Source organism: Nuphar pumila, chromosome 15 (assembly GCF_984573655.1).
Source record: "Nuphar pumila chromosome 15, dmNupPumi1.hap1.1, whole genome shotgun sequence".
Classification (NCBI taxonomy): Eukaryota; Viridiplantae; Streptophyta; class Magnoliopsida; order Nymphaeales; family Nymphaeaceae; genus Nuphar; species Nuphar pumila.
This window is the reverse complement of record NC_143263.1, coordinates 79,196,812-79,210,722: the sequence shown is the minus strand read 5'-3', so window position 1 is coordinate 79,210,722 and position 13,911 is coordinate 79,196,812. Positions and strand designations below refer to the sequence as shown.

Sequence of the window (13,911 nt, the reverse complement as noted above, 5' to 3'; positions counted from 1 at the left end):
CTTTTGGCATATGCATGCAATAATGTTATGCAACATATGTACCACACATAATGCAACATGTGGTGGCACTGGGGCAAGAAGTAGGTATACTTATGCCACATACATAAATTTTTTCTTAAAGCACAGAGTGAAAGATTGCAAATTTAAGAACTAACCTGGATTTGTGCTAGCAAAAATCCCATACCAAAGTTCATCTGTAATAAATGAAGTTGCTCTCTCAACAGCACCAAGATATACACCTGGCCCAAGATTTGGAGGCAAAGGATGAAACATCTTCTGATTGGGATAGTCCAAGTCCACAGCAACATGGCGGTTTGTCAAAAAACCAACTTGGCGAGAACCGGTTTGACTTCTTACAATGGTTCCAAGAGTTCCATACGTTTCTTGACTTGAAACCTGATCATGGACCAGAGTTATGTTCTTAACATATCAAAAAGTAAAGGCTGGTGAACATATTTATCTTTCATATTTTTATGGACAGCTATATGAAATATATCAATTACAAATTCAAACTAACAACAAACATGATCTCATTTACCACTTGTGTTGATGTCAGCAATCTTATTGACATCTAATATTTACTTTAGTGTACCCAGAGCAGCCAAATTTTGACATGGTTAAATCCATGCAGTGATCACAATAGTTAGATGGCTCTTCCAAGACAATGACAGCAGCAACAACAACAGTTACAGCACACACACACACATGTCAATGCATTATTAGCCAGCAACTCAAATATTCTAGAAAATAACCAACTGCTAATGCTTCAAACACAACAATCAACCTCCCTGGGTGATAATAAAACATTACTGGAAAAAATATCAAAAGAAATAGACAGAATGGTATGAGGCAATAATAGACCAACTCTCATCAAATTAAAAAAAAACATGTTTTGGTAGAAATTCTGGCACCATATGATGGGATGGTCGATTATGTTTATCTGCTATTTCTCTTTAACATGTTGAAAAAAGATTTATTGTGTAATTATAATCTAATGAAATTAGAAACACTGTTATAAGAATAAGATAAGTAGTACTAGTAATGGATTTTAGAGTAAAAATGCAATCTTCTATCTTTAAAAGAAAATGATTCCTTGCATCGTTTTATAACATCACATTGGAAGTAAACAATTGAAGAGATCTAGAATATATTGCAGCAGAACAATTGCAGAATGCTACACCTGAGAACCTGGACCAATCCGTGGATCACTTCCTCTTAGGCCCTCCACTAGCTCTGTGTAAACCTGCTCCTTTGGTGTTGCAACAAGTGAAGTATAGTATGAGAATTCCACAACATCCACGTCACACCAAATGCCTCCTGGGCCCTAGACAAGAAAAACACAAAAGTATTACTCACTGGAAAAAGAAAGAACTATTTAAATTAAACAAACAACAGCCAAACAATCAATTGTCATAAAGTTATAATATAACAGAAAATCAGTTAAACAAACAGATTTTTAATGAGTCAACACCTGTGATCAAGGTTGTATTGTATATTCTTTTACCATTGTAATATATATATATATATATATATATATATATATATATATATATATATATATATATATATATATATATTAATCACTGTAATAGGTAAATAGTAAATACCCTCTAGGGGTATTTTCATCTTCTCTTATAATAAGTTCTGTCCTCTAGGGACAGAGTTTCCCTTTTTTCTTTATTTTTTATTTTATGTTGTCTTTATCCCAAAGACCAAGGGTATTAAGTGTTAAAATAGAACATGCGTATGGATCTGGATCCAGATCCGTACGCACGATGCTGTTAACGTGCGTGGGTTCAACGTGTGTGGGTTTTCATTAATGGCATTTGTGTAATATAGCCCCATTGTAACTTATTTTATAAATTTATATATATAATGATTAGGGCTCGGTGGCTGTGTGAAATCAATCTTTAGCAGCCCCAGCCATTGCGCAGCTCTCTCTCCGTCTCTCCCTCTTCTCTATTTTCGTTTCTCTGTGCAGAATATCGAACTCGGCAATGGCTCCTCAGCACATCTAATACTAAGGTCATATACCCTTAGAGTTGTTGGAAGCATCCCAACGGCTATATTTATAGCTGTTGGGAGCTCCCAACAACTCTATGGGAGCTTCATTTTTGTATATAAAGGACCTCTTGTGAGGGGGGGGGTGTTAAGATGTGTGTGTATATATATATATATTAATCAATGTAATAGGTAAATACCTTTTGGGGGTATTTTTGTTTTTTTCTCTTGTAATAGGTTCTATCCTCTAGGGACATATTTTTTCTTTTTTCTTTATTTTTTATTTTATGTTGTCTTTATTCCACAGACCAAAGGTATTAAGGCCATATACCGTTAGAGTCGTTGGAAGCATCCTAACGACTCTATGGGCTCCCTTTTGGCTCTTCCTTTTGTTAAAATATGTAATCTCATATAATATCTCATATGTAATTTCATAGACATGTAATGTTTTATCTCCTTTCTAGTTAGGATTTTTTGTTTATAAAGCTTTTCAGTAGGAGAAATATTCTTTATTGAGGATGAGGGCATCCTATTAATAAGATACACAGCAGTTAAAATAGCTTCGGCCCAAAAAACTTTAAGAACTTGATGTGTGATAAGTAGTGTTCTAGTTGTTTCTATAATGTGTCTGTGTTTTCTCTCAGCTAACCCATTTTGTTGAGGGGTATAGGAACAAGATTTTTGGTGTAAAATTCCATGTGAGTTCAAATATTCTTTAAATTCAGTTGATAAAAATTTTCCCCTTGAATCCGTGCGAAATATTGAAATATCATTCTTAAATTGATTTTTGACCATATTATGGAATATTTGAAAAAAAGAGCACTTCAAATTTGTGTTTGACAAAGTAAATTCAGGTATATCGTGTAAAGTCATCCACGAAAATTACATAGTATAAAAACCCACCTTTTGACGTAACTGGTGCAGGACCCTAAACATCAGAGTGAATTAATTCAAGTGGTCGAGTGGAGACAAAAGTTCTTTCTTGAAATGCTAGTCGTTTTATTTTTCCAAGAATACATTTTTAACAAGTGAAAGTTTCAAAATTACAAATTTTTTCCATGTTTGGAAAGTACTGAAGCTTGGATATACAAGGGTGACCAAATCTTTGGTGTAAAAGATCCAAGCCTACTTTTTGAACATTGCAGCATAATGTTTTCTTGGGTAATTCCAAAAAATTCATGTAATATAAGCCTCCTTCTCTATGGCCTTCCCCAATCAGCTTCCCTGACTGGTGATCATGTACTTGACAATCATGAGAAGAGAAGGAAACATTACACCCATGATCAGTTAATTAAGAAACAGATAAGAGATTTAGATTAAGTTTGGGGATATATCTAATCTTTGGAACACAAAATCCTTTTGAGTTTTGAGAGTTATTTTCGAAATTTCTTATTCCTTTTATCTCAAGAGATGTTTCATCCGCAGTAAAAACACTTGATCCACTTGAGTCATAACAATGCGACAATAATTTTAAATTTGGTGTCATGTGGAAAGAAGCACCAGAGTCAAGAAGCCATAGGGGTTTACCTGGATCGGAGGTGCCAACAGAAGAGATCACAACTCCAGCTGAGGGAGAAGTTCCTTTAAGAAGAGGTTGTAGAGCCTCCACCAGCTGAGACAGGGACATGTTTCCAATGGATGTCTCATTTGATTCTTTTGATTCAACAACAGCTACCTTCTTCTCATAAGATTTTTTCAACTTTGGACAGTAAGTTTTAACATGTCCGGGTTCATGACAGTAATAACAAATAACTTTTCTCCTTTCAAAATCGTCTCCTTGCCTTTCATTGTTTATTCTCCCAATATGTGGAGGTTTGTATGTGCGAATGTGATTACCTGGTCTAGATACAGCTAAAACTGTATCATCATCGCTTTTGTCGACTCGTTTCTTGAGTCTATTTTCTTCCATACTTAGCTCTTCAATGGTATCTTCAATAGAGGGAACATTTCCTCGATGTAGAAGAGCGGACTTGGTTGATTCAAATTCGGGTCTCAACCCATTTATAAATTGAAAAAAATGCTCCGCATTTACTTGATTTTGGCGAAGCTCAATGTCTTGTGGACAATGCCACTTTGGTTCAAGAAGAGCCAACTCTTCCCATAGTTCGGATAAGCTATTGTAGTATTCTCTAATACTTCTTTCTCCTTGAACCATATTCTGAACCTTTTCTTGTAAGTTACATATATGAGCAATATCTTTAAGAGAATGCATTCTCTTAAGATATTCCCACGCATCATTAGCATGTTCAAATTTTGCGAGACTTGAACACTTCTTTATGTCTACACTAGAAATTAGCCAAGACATGATCTTGGCGTGACCCATTCTCCATTCTTTCCATTCATTTTCATATGCGGAGATGGCCTTAGTTTTTTCCACCTCCGAAAGAGGTACTTCTCTTCCACCTTCTTCTTTAGTGAGCGTTAGTTTAGGTTCCTTATCGGTTCCATCAACTAAGCCCCATAGACCCTTTCCCCAAATAAGATGCTTCATGATTGAAGCCCATGTTACATAGTTTGAATCGTTGAGTTTTATGGACTTAATGGTGACATTATCATTGTCATCCATTTTACAAGCGTGGGAATGAGAGGGGAAGAAGAAAAGCAAGTGGGAAGAGGAATATTTTAACCACAAAGATCGAAAATAAGTAGCCTTCCACGCCCTTCAAGGCTACACACGAGCACTCCTTCAAAGCGACTTCACTTTCTTGAAGAGTAGTTGCATGGCACGCTTCCCAATACACGTCCACCGACCTTGCTTTGATACCATGTAAGAAAGTGAAAAATACGCTACAACAAATGTCTCTCAACAAGTTCTCACAAATACACCATAAGAACCACAAAGGTTCACAAAGAGAACTTAAGAATACACACAACCCGAAACGGGTATAAAAATGAAAAATAAACAATTTTATTGATTTGAGATAAAAACCCAAACAAGAGTAAGTCTTTACAAGGGGAATAGCCCCATATTTATAGAGAGGTAGAGAGAAGCCTTAAGAGAGTTGTTGGACTCCCCAACAGCTCTAACAGCTCTTTTTGGATTTACCTTTTTGACTTGGTCAAAAAGGTAAAGGCCAAATCAGTCCAATGATGGACTGGTTTGGCTAATTCTAGTTGTATTTTAACTAGAATTAATTAAACAAAAAATCCTAACTAGAAAGGAGATAAAACATTACATGTCTATGAGATTACATATGAGATATTATATGAGATTACATATTTTAACACTCCCCCTCAAACTTACGGTTAGATAACCGAAAGTTTGCCTAAGAGAAAGTGAAACCTAGGAGCAGCGAGAGGCTTGGTGAAGAAATCGGTCAGCTGATATTCTGAAGCAACATAGGAAAGATTGATGGTGCCACGCAAAAATTCCTCTCGAACATAATGGCAATCCATTTCTATATGCTTGGTGCGTTCATGAAATGTTTGATTGCTTGCAATATAGATAGAGCTCTTGTTGTCACAACACAGATTTGATGCTTTTGGACTTTCAACTCCCATATCGGAAAGTAGACGTCGAAGCCAGACTAATTCCATAGTAGTTGTAGCCATTGCCCTATATTCAGCTTCAGTTGATGAGAGAGAGACCTTTTGTTGCTTCTTACATCGCCAAGACACCAAGGATTCTCCCAAAAAGACACAAAAACTTGTAGTTGAGTGGCGGTCATTTGGATCACCACCCCAATCTGCATCAGTATAAGCAAGCAATTCTAAGTTAGAGGAAGCGGATAAAAATAATCCTCGAGAAATAGAATTTTTGATATATCTAATAATACGCAAAACTGCTCCCATATGAACAGAAGTTGGAGCATGTTGAAATTGACTGGCTGTATGAACCGCATGTGTAATGTCAGGTCTTGTGATAGATAGATACGATAGAGCCCCAACAAGTTGCCTATACGGAGTCGGATTCTCGAGTGGCTCTCCATCATCAATCTTCATTTTGACATTCACAATCTCAGGAGTATCAACATGTCTTTTATCTGAAATACCTGACCGGGCAACAATATCTAATGCAAACTTAGATTGAGTTAGCAAGTAACCTCTAGGTGAGTAGGCAACTTCTATACCAAGAAAATATTTCAAAAAACCCAAATCACTCATTTCAAAATGTGTTTTGAGAAATTTTTTAATATCATAAACTCCCTGTTTATCACTTCCAGTGATGATCATGTCGTCAACATAGAGTATGATAATACCTGCATCAGAATTCTTAACAAACAAAGTTGTGTCAGTAAGACAAAATCGAAAACCAAAATCAAGCATAATCTTACTAAACTTATCATACCAAGCTTTTGGAGCTTGCTTGAGACCATATAAAGCTTTGTTTAGGCGAAGTGTTTTCCCTTTAGGTATATTTATTCCTGGTGGTGGGTCTATGTATACTTCTTCAGCTAAAGTTCCATTTAGAAAAGCATTTTCAACATCCATTTGAAAGATATGCCATCCCTTTATTGATGTAAGAGCTATTAGGATTCTAACAGTGGTCATTCTAGCTACTGGGGCAAAGGTCTCTTCATAGTCTATTCCATATTCTTGGGAATAGCCTTTTGCCACCAACCGGGCCTTGAATCTTTCAAGAGTGCCATCACTCTTGGTTTTCACCTTGTACACCCAGCGACAACCAATAGGTTTCTTGTTGTTTGGAGGATGGTCTTGAATGGTCCAAGTATTTGCTTTTTCTAAGGCTTCTAATTCGACTTTCATAGCCTTGACCCATTCTGGTTGATCCTTGGCTATATCATAACTGTGAGGTTCTTCATAGGAATGAATTAGAGCAATAAAGGCTTGATGTTTTGGTGAAAAAGACTAATATGACACAAACTTTGCAGAAACCCTCGAGATCCTAGTGGATTTTCTAGATGAAGAGGCAGATTCATGTTCCCTTGTGTATTTATCCAGGGCACATTGTCTTTCTAAATTTCCTCGTCTAGAGTATTGAATACAATCTTGACTATTTCTATGAGGATCAGAATCAATCACATCCATCTGATCATCTAGATCAATTTCTCTTTCACTATCCTTTGGAACTAGATCCAACAAGAAGGAATACTCATCTATTTCAGTAGAATTTTTTTTTGCAAAAAAACTTTCATTTTCTAGAAAGGATACATTCTTAAGTTCTCTTTGTGAACCTTTGTGGTTCTTATGGTGTATTTGTGAGAACTTGTTGAGAGACATTTGTTTTTGCGTATTTTTCACTTTCTTACACCTTTTTGTATACAAGGGACCTCTTGTCCCCATTTCAAGTAATGCTTCTCTTAAGCATTTATGCTCAATAAAGATAAACAGTTTTATGTTTTTTGTCTTTCTAGTTAGTTCTTTGATGCCTTATATGCACTTAGTATGTGTATTGTTGCCAAGTAATGCTTCTTTTAAGCATTTATGCTCAATAAAGATAAATAGTTTGATGTTTTGTGTCTTTCTAGTTAGTTCATTGATGCCTTATATGCACTTAGTACTTGTGTTATTGCCCTTTGTTGGCTATTGTATTATCCCGTAGTGGACATGTGCTTGTGCACATTGTGATTGTGATCTTGTAAGCCCTTAGTGGCATTGTTTTTGCATTTTCCGCTATTTTATTACATCATATCGTTACCTGTATTAGTCAGACCCAAAGTAACACCCTTTCGTATCGCATTGTAAAATATCATAAATTAAAAAAAATAAAAAATAAAAAAAAATCAAGAAAAATAAAAAAATAACAAAAATTCTAAAAAAAAATCATAACACATGAAACAAACTATGCAATTGATAACTGACAATGTAAATAAAAGGCAACTATATAATTTAAACACAATTAAAACCTTAACAATATTAAATTCACATCCAAGTTATATTAAAATATCATAAGTCATAATTAAACTATTGAAAATTCATGATAATTAAAAACATCACATGTAACCAATGTTTTATCTGTTAATCTTCATATCTAAAGTCTAAAGTATAAAGATCCTATTTTTTTATAGGCAAAGAATTAGGATAGAAAAACTTCAATGTTGAATTCATCTGCCGTGTCACTGCCTCTTCATATTCGCGCTCTTTTTTGGCAAATGGGGCATCATCATCATCTTCAGAATCTAGAACAATGGTTGAAAGTCTTCCTTCTTTGCATTTTTGCAACATTTTTCTTCTTTCAATTGCTTCTAGTTCAGCTATAACATCAACACAAAAAGTGGCAGGAATAGATGGAGAATAACATGCATGTACTTTTTATGAAGACATGCAATATTGCTTAAATCTATGCAACCCACCTCTAATAATAACACCACAAAACACATATCTCAATGATGACCCTAGTCTTGGTACATCATTTATGTGTCTGCAGGATCATCTCTATGTGAAGACGACATCAATATAACAACAACAACAACTACTACTACTACTACGCCTTCATCCCAAAACAATTGGGGTCGGTGATATGAACCAAAAAAGAAAATCATTCTGGGTCTTCCACATGAATCCTTCTCCTTGAATCATTTTTATCCAATGCCATGTCCTCGGTGAGGTTCAAAGCATTCATATCCTTTCCTATCATCTCCATCCAAGTCTTCTTAGGCCTACCCCGACCTCTTTTAACTAATATCTTTTCCCATTTCTCCATCCTTCTAACTGGAGCATCATTAGGCCTTCGCCGAATATGCCCAAACCACCGTAAACGATTCTCTCTCATCTTATTTTCAATGGACGCAACGCCTACCTTCTTATGTATCTCCTCGTTCTGAATCTTATCTTTTATTGTATTTCCACACATCCATCTAAGCATACGCATCTCAGCTACACTCATTTTTTGAATATGATGTCTCTTGACAGCCCAACATTCCGTACAATATAGTAAAGCGGGCCTAATTGTCGTCCTATAAAACTTTTCCTTTAACCGCAATGGCATTCTACGATCACACAACACTCCAGATGCACTTTTCCATACATACATCAATATATCTAAAATAAAACATAACCAATTAACTACTAAATAAAAATATATGCATGCATACAAATATTCGACAACAAATTTACACACATAACAAACTTAAGTCCTAGCAATACGAATATCGACAATCGTGACATTCACCTACTCGACTAAATGTTGAGGAGTTATAGCAGTACGAATGTCGGATTGCGCCCCATGGGCAGTCTTAAGAGGGAAAAAACTCCTAATAGAGCCTCTAACTTTACCTCATCCCGAAGAACCCTCTCCTCTTCCTCTTATTTTTGTGCCTGCAGTGGCACTACTATTAGCACTAGACACACCTTTCTACAAAAAAACTCAATAAGAAGCAAAAAATATGGCTTTTTTTACCTTAACCCACTTCCTTGAATGAAAAAAAGGTGAAAATACACTCTTGAGAAAAATCACAAAAACCATCTCCCTTGTGCATAGGTCAGCCCCCAAATCGCTTTCACGGTTCTTAGGATGCGTAGGTTTTCCTCTAATGGACTCTATACAAATGAGGGAGTCGGCCCTCAAAAGGTCTTTAAAATCCAGAAATGTAAAATTACGATTCAAACCCATTTTAAGTGCATCAAGCATGTATCGTACCGTATCGCACGATACAAGTTTGTATTGTATGATACAGATATGATAGGAACTCGTATTGTGATACAAGTGTGTATCATATCGTTTTCCTTCATAGTAACGATACTTACAACACTACCATGTGATACATGGAGATGCATATCCACCATACGTAATCCTATATGGAGACTCTTGACACCCCCAGCATTCATGGGCTTAATGAGTACAGGTAGAATATGCAAGCATCCATCTCGTATACATATATAAAGGTCTCACTTTTGGACTAACTAGAAGTTGGATATACCCAATTGAACACACTATGTGGCGATAGGACTAACTATATATATGAGTAGATATATGTAGGGATGGCAGTGGGGCGGGGCGGGGGACAAGGTCTCCACCCCCGCCCTGCCTCAAGATTTTATCCTCCACCCCCGCCGCCATCCCCGGCGGGGAATGGATTTTATCCTCCATCCCCGCCTTCATCCCAGTTTCATGTCCTCCATCCCCGGTTCAAACGGGGATGAGGCGGGGCGGGGTGGGGCGGGGCGGGGATATTGCGGAGAAAAGTGGTCGGGGCGGGGTTGGGGCGGGGACAGGGCGGGGCGGGGAAAAGTGCACGTCCATCCCCGCCTCCACCCCGGGACGGGGATGGATTTTAACCTTCGTCCCCGCCTCCATCCCCGTTTCATACCCTTCATCCCCGGTCCAAACGGGGCGAGGCGGGGCGGGGCCCCGCTTTCCCCCGGTCCACTGTCATCCCTAGATATATGGTTTTCCAACTAGACAGTACCTAAAAAAATAATATATAAATGTTCAGGCTTTTGAAAAAAACTGTGTACACAGATATATGATTCAAAACTCAGTTTCTACTAACAAGCCACATAGATCACATATATAGGGTCTGATTGAACCAAAATTTTAAGGGAAAAAAAGAAGCAACTCCTACTTAATGGTATCTACATTCAATCATGTGTGTGTGTGTGTGTGAGAGAGAGAGAGGTTTACTGTAAATATTATAACCATGCACAATATAACGCACGCAAACAAATAACAACAGCAGGACCACACACACCCTCACACACGGCCAATCAACCAAACTCTAAGATCAATTTCCACATTACAAGCAAGAGAAACATGGACAGTATAACTGCAAGCAAAAAAACAATTTTTTGATTGCTTCATTCGGCCAAATTTTGGAGTACTAATAAAATCCCACACATGGTCTGAAAAAATCCATAATAGAAACGTTACCTCAAGTATCGTGGGCAAGACTTGGCATTCCAGCAACCACCTCCGGTGGACCTTCCGGGCGACAAAAACCAGTATGGCCGGAATATCAGTGAGGGCGCCCTTCCGCATCCTAAACCCTACCGCGGTGCCAAGGCTGTAGCGCCTCAATATCTTGCTATGGAAGGCCCTAATGATCATCAGATCGAGCATGGTGGTGGCCTGCTGCCCGGCCGGCAACGTGCCGTCCCCATCGGAATCCAGTTGCTTCTGCAATCCCCAGAAGTAGGATGCCCTCTCCTCGGCCGTATCGTTCAGGCGAGTGGATCCCGGCCAGAGGAAGTAGGCGGCCGTGTTGCTCTCCGAGTGCTGGCCGGCCGACGGCGATTCCTGAATCGCCGGGCTGCCATTCTTGTGCAGTGCATGTGCAGAGGAGCCAGATAAAGGAGGGTGGCGGTCTTCACTGGGCCTACAGAAGAGAGTGCGGTGGAAGATAGTCCATACAAACCCTTTTCCAAGTGTACTGCCGATTCAATATCAAGATATTTACCATATTCCACAAAAAAGAAGCACTCGTGATGGGGTAGAAGAGAGGGAGAGGGAGAGAAAGAGAGAGTTTTTCCTTTATGATGGGGTGTTTTAAAGAGGGGGGGTTAAAATGCAAAGTGGGTTGTAAAAAACTTTTGAAGTTAGCAAATCACAAGGTTACAAATATACCAGACATGTAAAACTTAGAGAGAGAGAGAGAGAGAGGATGCGCACCTGAAGTAGCAGGGGTGTGGCTTTCTTCTATAGAGTTGCAGCCGGTGCTCCAACATTCTCAACAGAGAGAGAGAGAGAGAGAGAGAGAGAGAGAGAGAGAGAAGGATGGGGTTGCAGGCAGTAGAGAATTTAGTAAAGGTAGTGAGGGGGTTTTATATAGTCATACGCGTGCATGTAGTGGCCACTTTAGAATGTCTCTCATGTTTTGCCAAAATGTGGAAGAATAAAAGGGAGACTGTTTTAAGACATTGTCTTGTTGTAGCAATGAGTTTTGCTGGCGTTACCTTACTTGGAGGGAGAACAAAGAGGGGCTTGGGGGGACCCATTAGTCAACAATTACGCTCGGGGTCCCCTCTCAGTGGAAAAGTTTTTGAGCCAGTTTGCCCACTCAAGGCTCCAGCTGACGTTGTCTTTGGCTCAATATTAATGTAAGATTAAGGATAATATTTAAATGGTATCCTAAGTATTCAGCATAATTAGAAGCTGCACCTATGGGCTGAAACTTTTGAAAAATGCATGTCTCATCAAAATACTTGTACAAAAAGGGGAGTCATTGTGTAAAATGGCACACCCGTCAATGCAAATTTGTGATGCCATGTTTGTTTTGGCACTGTGGACTCTGTGGAAATGCACATCCGTCGATGCATTTTTGCAAAAAATCTGAATTTTCTGTGACACGCAAATGCCCCTTAAAGTGTGACTGAGAAGCATGATTCTAAAGGAGAAGTACCACGGAGAAACTCAACTTGATTTTCTATTGTTTTTTAGTTCTTTTCTTTCTCACTCTCTTCCCTTTTATCCCTATGTTTTACGTATTCATATACTACTTTTTACTATAACAAGCTTGCAGCTTCATTTTACTAAAAATAACCATATCGTACAACAAAATGATATGTTTTTTGAAAAGCTTTCAAAAATTTTAAATTCATTTGTAGTACAAAATCGCAAATGTTGTTATTTTTATAACATTTTTAGCTCTTGCACCTATCATTTTCGGTGTAAATTTTCTCCATATGCGAATTTTCTCCGTCTCCATTGAAAACTCTAACACGCAAATACCTGAGTTATCGTGCATTAAAAATTTATCAAATTTGCATAAAATAAGTGTGTGAACTTTCTTTTAAACTGAAGCTGACAAATATCACAAATACTTGAGTTACTTTGCATAAAAATTTCTTAAATTCACATAAAAAATCTGTGAATTTATTTTTTAATTCGAACCAATAAACATCGCAAATATGTGAGTTACCTCACATAAAAATGTAATAACATCACATAAAAAATTTGCAATTTTTTTTTTAACTCGAAGTGACAAACATTGCAAATACTTGAGTTACCTCGCATAAAAAATACAATAATGTCCTATAAAAAATTTACAATATTTTTTTTTAAACCTAACCAACAAACACTGCAAATAATTGTGTTACCTTGCATAAAAAATCTAATAATGTCGCATGCAAAATTTAAATTTTTTTAACTTGAATCGTCAAACCTCATAAATACTTGAGTTACCTCGCATAAAAATATAATAATATTGCATAAAATATGTGTGAGCAAACTTTCTTTTAATATCGAACTTCTAAACATTGCAAATACCTTAGTTACTTCGCATAAAAAATTCATAAATATGCATAAATATCTGACATTTTTTTTTAAAACTCAAACCGAGAAACTACGCAAATACCCAAGTTACTTTGCATAAAGAATGAAATAATGTCGCATAAAAAATCTACAAATATCTTTTAAAATTTAAAATGCGTGCCTTTTTTCTGTATTTGAGATGTTGGTACTGAGTATGGATCATGGTTATTTTTGCCTATGGTTATTTTCGACCTGATACCAGCATCCCAAAATTTTTGTTTGTTTTTAAGAACAAAAATCTAGGGTTCTTCATGATCCCAACCTGTGGTCCCCAAAATCTCCTCTGCATAATTTTTTGAGTTTGTTTTATGACTTTTCTGGTGATTCTGACAAGGCTGCAACATTCTTTTTATCGACTTTTTGTGTTAGATCAAAAGGTGAGTTATTTGTAGTCCCCAACATGTGGACCCTAAAATCCCCTCCACATATATAGTTTAGGGTTTTTTTTTCTAAAAGAATATAATATATTTGTTTTGGAGATCTGTGTTTGCTTTGAAGATGTTTTATCACATAAAAAATAATATTTTCACTTCTTTGAAGATGTTTGTCCATTATTATATGATTTTTTATTTTTCTATGTATGTGTAATGGGGCTTGGGTTGATTATGCACAAGGTGTTAATGTGGGTAGTTAGTTTTACAAAGTGGTTGCTATATGTATTCTATTCTCAATAGATGTATATTTTATATGGTTGGTGTAGATAGTTAAGATGACTTCAACATATGTTAAAATGCACTTTTGTGTCACTGATGATCATGGTT

At 37.0% G+C, this 13,911-nt stretch overlaps 1 protein-coding gene across 2 annotated transcripts in view; it reads right to left on the bottom strand.

The window, feature by feature from the left end:
- Window positions 1-11,581, bottom strand: part of LOC149815713 (protein NARROW LEAF 1-like) — a 30,923-nt gene extending 19,342 nt beyond the window's left edge. For both annotated transcript variants that reach the window (XM_089989301.1, XM_089989302.1), the window contains exons 1-4: window positions 11,510-11,581; window positions 10,772-11,216; window positions 1,181-1,324; window positions 156-396 (exon numbers count right to left, since the gene is read on the bottom strand). In XM_089989301.1, the coding sequence (XP_089845427.1) occupies window positions 156-396; window positions 1,181-1,324; window positions 10,772-11,216; window positions 11,510-11,565 (886 nt within the window). In that variant the 5' untranslated portion in view covers window positions 11,566-11,581. The remainder of the gene's footprint in view (window positions 1-155; window positions 397-1,180; window positions 1,325-10,771; window positions 11,217-11,509) is intronic.
- Between the last annotated feature and the right edge of the window lie 2,330 nt (window positions 11,582-13,911).